At 33.8% G+C, this 10785-nt stretch overlaps 1 protein-coding gene across 1 annotated transcript in view; it reads right to left on the reverse strand.

The window, feature by feature from the left end:
* Positions 1-6714, reverse strand: part of LOC100375894 (neural proliferation differentiation and control protein 1-like) — an 89244-nt gene extending 82530 nt beyond the window's left edge. Inside the window, exon 1 of the mRNA XM_085492425.1 lies at positions 6543-6714. Coding sequence (XP_085348551.1) covers positions 6543-6654 — 112 coding nt within the window. The 5' untranslated portion in view covers positions 6655-6714. The remainder of the gene's footprint in view (positions 1-6542) is intronic.
* Positions 6715-10785: the final 4071 nt, after the last annotated feature.

Raw genomic sequence — 10785 nt, forward strand, 5'->3', positions numbered from 1 at the left:
ATGATTTAACAACAGATACTCATAAGAAACCAATTTTCCGCACAGTAAGTTTGTTTCTTAATGTTCAATCCCACCTGTCAAAATGTAAAACGCACCTAGCTTAATTTGAAGATGACAAACAATGACGATGACATAAAAAACATGTGACCATGAAATGAGTTCATATAAACACAAATCTAACAATGTCTGAATTACGTTATTTACATTAAATTCACAGGGGCTTTTCGGGTAACAGAATTTACTACATTATAATGCCCACGAGTATTATAAATATGGCCATGTAGAATTTCCACAAACTTTTATAAAGTACATGTATTATTAACTTAAATGCTCTTGTGTACGACAAATTCACTGGGGTATAACCAGGCTATTATTTTACTAACTATATTCACCTGGGTACTATTTCACTAACAATATTTACAAGCGTATTATCACCAGGGCACTATTTCACTAACAATATTCACCTGGGTATTATTTCACTGACAATATTTACAAGTGTATTATCACCAGGGCACTATTTCACTAACAATATTCACCTGGGTATTATTTCACTGACAATATTTACAAGTGTATTATCACCAGGGCACTATTTCACTAACAATATTCACCTGGGTATTATTTTATGAAAAATAGTTACCAAGCTATTATTTCCCTAAAAACATTCACCTGGGTATTATTTCACTGACAATATTTACAAGTGTATTATCACCTGGGTATTATTTTATGAAAAATAGTCACCAAGGTATTATTTCCCTAATAACATTTTATTATTTTATGAACAATACTTACCAGGGTAATATTTCACTAATAATATTCACCTTGGTATTATTTCTCTAACACTATTCACAATATTTTACTGACCATATGCACCACCTGAGGTATTATTACCATATTCATTTGGGTGTTTATTACTAACACTATTTACCAGGTTGTTATTCTACAAATCAGGTCGTTATTTTAGTAATTACAAATGTACATCCAGAATAATTATTTTAGCTGAGGAATTTTTGCATATAACAGCTAACTATGATTAATAACAAAAATTGAAATTGAAAGTGACACAGGTGTAGGCACTAATTACCAAAAAAATTTCAAATTTACCACTAATAATTATTAACTCATTAAAAAAACAAATCATATTTTTGTCACATATCAGGAAATACTGCTGTGTATTTCTTTTTTTCCCATATTATTTTTCAAAAATGTTGATCAAAATCTATAGACAATAGGCAAATTTTGTTCCATTAGTACGCGGGATTACGGTACGTAAACAGAGAGGTACACATATTGTCTATGGTCAAAATAAGTCATATTTTTAATAGTCAACACTTTTTTAGGGTATTTGATACGAAGACCATCATTTAATTTAAGAGCCAATATAAAACGATGGATTTATAGTTATATTACAATTTTGGTTTCAAATACCCTGGACAAATATTCTACATGGGGATGTACTTCAAATTTATGTACAATGACGACAAAAGAACAAACCATACAATTAAATGGAGAACGTACAGAAAATTATAAACAGATTTTTCACTAGAATACAAACCCAGCAATGACCAAACTAAGAACAAGTGCACATCGCATACAGATTGAAATGGGAAGATACAATAATGTACCAATCTCATATAGGAAATGTTCAGTTTGTGAAATTAATGAAATTGAAAATGAACAACATTTCTTGCTGTCAAGTCAGTTATATAAGAAAGAATGAGAAATTTTGTTTAGAAAATACAATATTACTCAAGACAAAAAAAAAACATTGGGTTATTATAAAGTGATATTTTTAACAATATGGGAGAAAATATTCTAAATGATGTGGCAAAACACATTTGAAACTGTTTTTATAATATACAAGTACCGTACATTCAATTAAAAGTGAAATGCTTCAAACAGCCGCTTCAATACAAATTAAACAAGGTTGTTTTTTTCTAGAAATTATAGCCTCATGTTTGGTTTTTTCCTGTATTGTTCTAGTTGGTTATTTTTTTCATGTCTTCAAAATTTATTACTTTGTTGTATTTTTCATATAACCTCAAATATGGGTACAACAGGAATAAAGGTTGTATTCTAGAGCAAATACGGTACATAGAAATATGTCAAATATAGCAAAAATACATTAGCAGCAATTTAAAAGGTTAACATAGCAATATGGGCAAAATTTCAAACATATATTTTTATAGGAATACCAGATAAATGATTGGAAGGGTTTCCTAAGTGAATAAGAACTGGTCTAATCATATTTGAATAACTTCATGTATTTAAAATAACAGAAAGAATCGGACAAATTAAGAAAGAAATAGCAGGTATTACTGGTAATCAGACTCAAAGAGTACAATAGATTGCTTTAGGTTTCGCTTCACAACTTAATTTGTTTGAATTCCATTGAGACCTCAACCGGATTGTCAGGGATAATACATAGATCTGTTATTTTTCGGTACAGGAGTACATATACACAGACTTTAAAGTGCGGGAAATAAAGCAATTTTAATGCAAGACTGCTTGCACAAACTACCTGAGTTATTACTGGAAGTATTCAAAAAGCAGTTAAGTGTGGGAAACAAGGATGTAGCTTATAGGAAATAATCTTGTTCCTGGTGAAACAAAATAATTATTTACAGTCTCGACTCAGTAGACATCTGGTAAGCTAATAAATTGGTAATATCATTTTATTTTATTTAACACATTTGCTGCTGTAAGCCTCCGCAGTAAGCGAAACAAGCAGCAGGTGACGCAATGTGACAAAATATTGTGTGTATGTTGCGGTTCTCACTGTGACTCGTTCTCACTGTGACTCATAGATGCAAACCAATCCATATGATGTAATCAGGGGTTTTTCTAAACCGGGGAACAGGGACGCAGCGCTCTGATACTTTCGGTTGGCGCCCTCTTACCGAATTGCCCATTGAACTTCAAAGTCATAAATATATTTCTTGAGCCGCACACTTCTGTGCTGCCGTACAACATGAAATCTTTCTCAAATATTTTTTTCTCTGTGAAAACTTCCCAGCAATACCAGCTGACAATGTGTCTGGACACCAAATACACTGAAATTACTCCAAAAATATTTCAATGGCGATAGATACACCATTAAAACGATGCAGAAACCTTCTGTTTCCAGGTTGATCCGCCATGTTGTTTCTGTGCTAGCTTGGTCGCTCCACTCCCTTGCCTGTGTGTGCTCCCTCTTGTTCATTTTTTCATTTTGATGTTGACAATTTCTGAATGTACATTGGATGTTGATATCCAAGACTCAGAATATGTATATCAGAAGTGAAGATGTTTTTTTTTTTCATTGCTACTGGAAGGTTGCATTAGAGTTCCCAATATGTTGTGATTTTTCAAAGCTACCAGCACTGATATTTTCATATTGTACACCAAGTCAAATTTTTCTTAACCCTTTGATTTTTTCACATAAAAGCTTTAGAGCAACAATTTCTCTATTTTTATGTTTTTTTCTATGATTTGTTTGATACTTTTGAACCAAATGACCATAATTTCATATTAGTTACAAAAGTATGACTCTCAAACAATTTGAACATTAAAACTTTACTCAAAAACAAAGTATTGTTAAGGTCTTGCGCAAACCAAACATTTTCTGCTTAAATGTGGCTTGTACGACAATTTCCATTTATCAAGAACCAGTGCTTAACAAACCCAATACCCTTTGTTGCAATTCCAGCCATACTAACTTTCGTCACCTGAGATATCCCATATTATAGTACCTGTCTGATGAATTTCATGGTAAATCTAAACTAGAACAGGAAATTACATGTGGATTTTTTTGTGAACAGCGGAAGGAGACCTTAGCTAAAAGGAAACAATTCCTGTTTCCAATAATCTTCTTGAAAAGGGAAACATCACTCTACTAGTCGCTGCTAACATAAATTGTTTCCTGCTGACATTAGGGAAGAGTTCTTTTAAATATTTCAAATTTGTTTGTGTTACTGCCACTATCAACTAGCATCATTGTACATATCAAAATCTACAAAGTACTTTACTAGTTAAAAGTGGCATCAATATTTTAAAACATGTGGTCAAAACTGACAATCAAAGCCAAATAATGACTTTATTTTTCAATTATTAACAAATTTATTACCGGTAGGTAAATTGTACAGTATATAATGAAAACAAAAAAATTTTCTGAAATGATGATGGGAGCAAATTCAGAGTACACAATTAAGTTTCTTAAAAAAAACACCAATCTCTGAGAAATTCTTGTTTTTACATCAGATTCAATTTTGTTCATGAATCATTATAATAAATTAACTTGATAATTTATAGTGTAATTGGAAATTGGACATGCAGAATGCATGACTCCTAGGCAGTTAGGTTAATGAGACCTATTCTTTCTACACCATTTTTAATTAACTTCAAAAACGATGTACGGCTTTATATATGGTTTGTCAAATTATAAGTGACTGTATTTCAGTATAAAAATAAAATAATGTTTCTTGTTCTCAAAGTCAATGTTTCATAAATACATTTAGCAACACTCACTTATCTTACTAGGAGACGTAATGATTTTAGTTCAATTGAGATGGTTCCACCCAAAAAAATATCTAATTTCCTGCCTAATGGTATTCTAAAATTGTCTGTACTTTACTGCAATTTGGTTGTTAATTGATTGCCAAAACACAAATAATTTGGCCGAATTGGTTACAGTTCCTGACCTTTATATATTTCAAAAACATAAAACACAGCGCAGATTGAAAATGCCTGCAGCACTGAACCTCTGCTTGAATAACAATTTGAGTAGCGAACATTTGAGCCTGATTCAACAATCAACACTTTTACCATATAGGTTTGTGATATCACTCAATAAAGTGTCAATAAAATACTGGGATTTAGTGTTCACACTTGCAACACATGTCCACTGCTAATGATTTCGCAATAAAATCACTATTTTGAGAGTGAACCAAGCTCAATTGGGAGGGAGGGGGCCTAAAATAAAGAGCAATATTTTCACTATATTTGTTGTGCTAATTTTTAAAGAGGTTATGTTATGATCGCATCGTTTCAAAACAAAAATACTCACACACAAGTATTGTTTACGGTAAATACATTATCATGAAATTAAAAACCAGTGACAATTAATACTTCTACAGTATTCAGAACTGAACATGAAAAAGGGTTGTTTATTGTATTGTTGTAACTCGTCAGAACCACAAGCCAAAATAATGTATCAAATATAATTATATTATATTATACTGATAAAGGCATGACAGAAAATTATATTCATGAAGGACACTGAGAACAATTGCATATTATCAATACAAATTATTGATTTAATAAATGGAAAAATGTCAGGTCATTTTATATCAGGAAATATTTTCCGATCATATTGGATAAAATATCTATAAAACCAAAATTCAAAGCTATGGTTCCAATATGTGTGTTTCAAATATATGTATGGCTTAGTTATTCACTGGGTTTAATTTTCACTTGTTTTGTTTTGTTGATGGCTAAATTTGCTTAATTAAAACCCAGTGAATATTCATATTTTACAAGAGAATTTATTGTTTCCTTCAGGGAATTTAAAAAGCCAGTGAATATCTTGGCAACATCAAATTTGTTAGAATTAAACCTAGTGATTATTTTCCCTTCTAAATCAGGTATACACATATGTTTTTTTAGGGTATCTACCAAACAGAATGTGGAAATTTCAAACTGTATTATTCAAATTAGTCATAAATCTGTGATTAAATTAAAGATCAGACTGACATGACTGACTGACTGACAACAAATATTTTAAATATTATCTAAGTTAAATAAATAAAGCAGAGATTAATTTGATTAAATCGGTATTATTTTGAATTTGATGGATTGTCCAAATGATAATATCTTGTCATCTAAATTTAAGTTTCTGCATTTTACATTTTTGTTGTTGTTTTTGCTGAAACACGGTGATTGTTTTCAGGCGTACGACAAACAGCCTGTACATGTATTCCATTCATATTGGTTGAAAGAACTGTTCATTGTAACGGGCGCATAATCATGAATGGCTTTGACTTGAGTGTGTTGCGTTACAACCAACAACCCGGAAAACGTGTTTACCGCGATTTATTACTTGCAAGTACAATCACGACTCAAAAATTTGTTTCATTAATATTCCATGGGGTTCACTGGTAAGGTTGTATGTCAGGATATGGTGTATAGCAGATTTATTACGCCAGCTTAGATAAAAAAAATATGTGAACCCAACCCACGCACGTACGTACGTACATTTTACGCCGGCATTTTACCGACATATTCAACGTCAACGAACGATATTTTTTGACGTAGTCGCGTAACAAATGCACGTTTGCTAAACAATAAAAACCATTTATATATACAATACCAGAAGAAATATCGGCTCAGAAACGATTTTGTAGATTTTGAGGGATTCTCAATGAAAATATAACATTAGAAAGTTGATTGTCATTGGCGTCTGCCATCGCAGCTGATATTAGTGATAGTACTAGTGTCGACCGTAACGTATGGCTTTACCTTAGAGGGACCCCAAAACAAATTAAAAACATCAATGTTTTCGTACTCACTTTTGACCGGAACTCCTTCTGTTGAATGTCCAGGTATATTTAGTAATATCGTCGTCACAATCAAGGTGGTGAAGACAATTTTTGAGGCCATCCCGGCTGTAGAAATCGCCATATATTCCGGATAGTAGTGCTCAGGATCGATGACTGCTTTAGGCCTCCATGATAGTGCGTGACGTCATGGGCAACTAGGAATGAATTATGGGTAAATGTTAATCACTCCAGTGCCGAGATGAAACCACCTGTGGGAAGAGCCGTTTCTACTAAATGTGCGTGGGCCGATCACTCATGATCGCTAGGAATAGTGACAAAGATAAAATATTAAATAACATCGCGATACTTTTTAGGTCACATATCAGTTTGTGTTTCGTGCATATACGTGGATGTATGCGGGCGCATTTTTAATTCTTCAATCGATAACACATAACAACCCCCGGAGGACTGAAATAGGTTATAGATCAGAAAATACAAACTAAGAACAAACTCAAAAATACGAAATTTCACAGTTCAACAGAAAGTATGAAGTTCGCGTTGTTGTTTTATTTCAAAACAAGTGTTAAATACTTGGCAAGAGGAATTGACATAATGGCAATAAATTTGTTATTTTCCTTCTTGGCTAAGAAATTATTTACATGTGTCTCTGCTTCAATGAACAATTTATTTCTTCAAGTTTGTTAATGGGGTTGTTTTCAGAACATCACAAAATGTTGTCGTCTTCAATTTGTTGGGGGTTGCAAATATCACAATTCTCTCACATGGATTTTACAGTGACGACCAGTTTCAATTTTCAGAGATCCTAATTTTTTGTTAAGTCTTCACGTAGTGTTGAGTTATTAATATTATATGGGAACTTTCTAATTTGGTGCTTTCAAGTTGGTGGAATTCTCTGTACGTTCTAAATTTATTTTTAGTATTATTTGGTTTCACTCTTCTCAAGAATTCTAATTCCAAATTTTTAAATCGTGATCTGTTTGCACCACCCACCCCACGCGAACGGTCTTTTTCTCTTTTTTAATACTAAACTCCAGTCATAGTCATGAGTATATTTTTATTTGTAGCCATGTTCATTTCTGCTAATAAATAAATTTAAATATGTGAGCGCCACGGGATTACCAACCATAGCTCGTATCACCGTGACTGGCGGATCCAGAAATTTGTGACATTTTATTAGTTTGTTCACACTGAGACGGATGGTATAGTTCAAGTTCAAATCACTGAAGATAAGCGTTTTTTGGGTTTTTGTTTTTCATTTTCTACAAATATTAAAGCGGGGAATCGGCACCTGTGCATGTGGCCACGGTTTTTAGTAACCGTGATGTGGCAAACGGCCACAGCGTGTCGTTGTTTACAAACGAGCGTCTACCCATGAGCCTTTGCGTTTTTAGCGTGCGTTGTTATCGTCGCTTGGGACTCAATTCCCGCGCGTGCGCAGGTGACGACCCCTCCGCTTTAAGGTAATTTATGATGAGCTACGTACATGCTATTGACACAGTCGCATCACGTTTTGATTGTCAATTTTCTTAGCACATAGCACTGTGACGACATGTGTTTATACGATGAAACACGCGTTACATTCCACACATTTTCAAAATTTGTGTTTGAGAGAAGAAGTGCTCCGGGAAAGCACATCATCAACACAAATTTGGCGAAACTACAGAGGGCGTCTTCTTTAATCAATCCACCTCCGATACTTCATTCATTAAACCATTGTCAAAGTTAGCGATGGCAATGATTCCACTCTTTTTAAGGAAAACAAACTCTGATTTAATTGTTAATATTCTTTTGAAGGTTGCATATGAAATGGAAAACGTGTCGTTAATAACATTCACACATTTTAAAGTTCATTCGGTGTATTTTTTAAATAGGTATTTATTCTTATTTTTTTCATATATTTTATTTGTATTGTTTATTTGCTGTTAGTTTTTTTTATAGTTTCGACAATCACGAAAACCCAGATAACGATAGTTAAAACAGTTGTCAAAAAATAAAATGTATGAAATAAAATTAACCAAAAGTTAAAAAAAATGCGTATTAGAGAATTTCATTGTTACTCAGATGTGTTCTACAAAACGGTAATTTCTTGTCATGATAAAGCATAGTCCAATGTAGTCATCAAAACACAGTACATAGTGTAAAACAACAACATTAAAATTACATGTTCACGTCACGACTTTATCAGTGATCTCACAAGGACATTTTAATCGTCGTTATCGTAATGATGCCTCTTCAACTTAAAGTTTGGACGCCAATGTGACCTTGCTACATGTATTTCAAAATTTATAACCCAAATCACGAGTTGTTGCGCTACGTCCTTCTGATTCAAAATATATAGAACACACATAAACAGAGCAAAATGCTGATTCAGGAGTTTAATGGGTTAATGACATCAAGTCACCGACAAAGATATAAAACCAATACATGTTATATTTCAGATGACGTGATTGCGAAACCATGGCAACACTCATCATATGGATTTATTGCTCAATAACGATTATACGTATTTATGGTAAAGACGTGAATATGTTACTATTTATAGACGCATTTGATCTAAAGCGACCCATGGAGCTCCATGAGCGATCTAAGTAACTACTGACAATTCTACTCAGTTTGCTTTTGTAATATATTGTATGTTTCGTATTTTATTGTTTTACCATACAAACAATGATACATGTGAAACAATGGGAATTACGCCGATGGTTGTGATCAATATTTTCTCCACTAGTAGTGTACGCACTTCTGTAAATTACAGAGGTGTATATGTAGTCAAAATAAATACTATTTTAATTATCCAGCATATAGTAAATGTAAGCTTTGGTGTATATGCGATTCCATTGGGTATACGCTAATAATGGAACAAATACGGTAGCTCTTTTTGAGTCAGGAAACGAGATACATACTTCAAGTAAACCAATTAGGCAACACACGATATCCCGAATTTTACCTGTGTCTGTCACACCACTGAATCAGTATAATGTAGAATATAGGTATTTAATTGCATGTTTTAGGACAAATTTGAAAATAGTGGAAGGTAGCCCCTCTCACAGCACAGGACGAAGTAATTCAAGTTGTCAACACAGACAAGTTATGGTCCGTCACGCGGAGTGCCCACACTGAAATTTGTAATGAGGGAAAAATATCTTTCAAACCTGATCTAGCCTGACATTTAGGAGTGAGTGGCGCCCTCGCCGGCCGACATCAGACCCCACTGTCGGGTTTGTAACACCGCGGAGGGCGCAACTTACGCGATCTTGTCATGCTATACCTGATCAAACATCTTACTTTATGTCAAAAACAAACGTATCGCGAAGATTAAACAAAGCGCCAAATAGAGGGCGCTGTGACGCACTCAATAAACTCAATTTGTTTCTGTTCACGATATCTGCCATGACATTTTCTCCATTCTCTCTCACAGTAACCAACGCTACTGTATAATTCACAGTAAATCCTTGACTTATCTATTTTTGTTTTTTCGTTTATGCAAGAAATATCCATTCATTTACCAGTATGGAACGGTTAAAACGACAAAACATTTCACGTTTTACTGTGTTTGAAGATACTGGAAGCACACTCCTATTGTATTTCCCAGGTAGTCGCCCTTCCCTCCCTGCATCTGACATAAAGCGATACTATTTAAAACAATTTATTTACTATTAAAATTCAAAAGTTGGTTACTTAATTTTCTCATAAATACTAGTACACAAAGATTTTACCAGGGTGGGGCGAGGTCCCGAGGGGGCTACTTCCACATTAAGTGGGTAAGGGTGTGCAGCCCACCTCTCGTAAACCATACTCACTTCTAAACCATTTTTTTCTATTTATATACCCACTTCTAAACAAAAGCTCACAACTTTCACAACCAGTGAGCGCATCCGGGAGATGCATTTTATTCACCCTTTTCCGGTATTTGGCTTTGAATATAAGGACCCGTGAAAAAGTAAATAAATGACCACCCACTTCTAAACAAAATAACGTGAAATTACACCCCAGTCGGGCAGCACATACCCGTATTGCACTTCTATGCGAGTGGGGTACTCTCATAGTTAAAGAATACACATATACCCCACCCAATTTCCACAGTCGAGCCGATCATTTTGACCCTAAATTTTAAGATTTTCAGCCATTTCAGCATAATTTAGGCCATTCTTTGGCAAAAAATGAAAAGTGTTGAACTTTCATAACTTGTAATTGTTCTCATAGACTTTGCATACTGAAATTGTGGCAGTTGGCCTGGCTTGTTAATTTGAAA

Source organism: Saccoglossus kowalevskii, chromosome 17 (genome assembly GCF_978046115.1).
Source record: "Saccoglossus kowalevskii chromosome 17, keSacKowa6.1, whole genome shotgun sequence".
In the NCBI taxonomy this organism is placed as follows: Eukaryota; Metazoa; Hemichordata; class Enteropneusta; family Harrimaniidae; genus Saccoglossus; species Saccoglossus kowalevskii.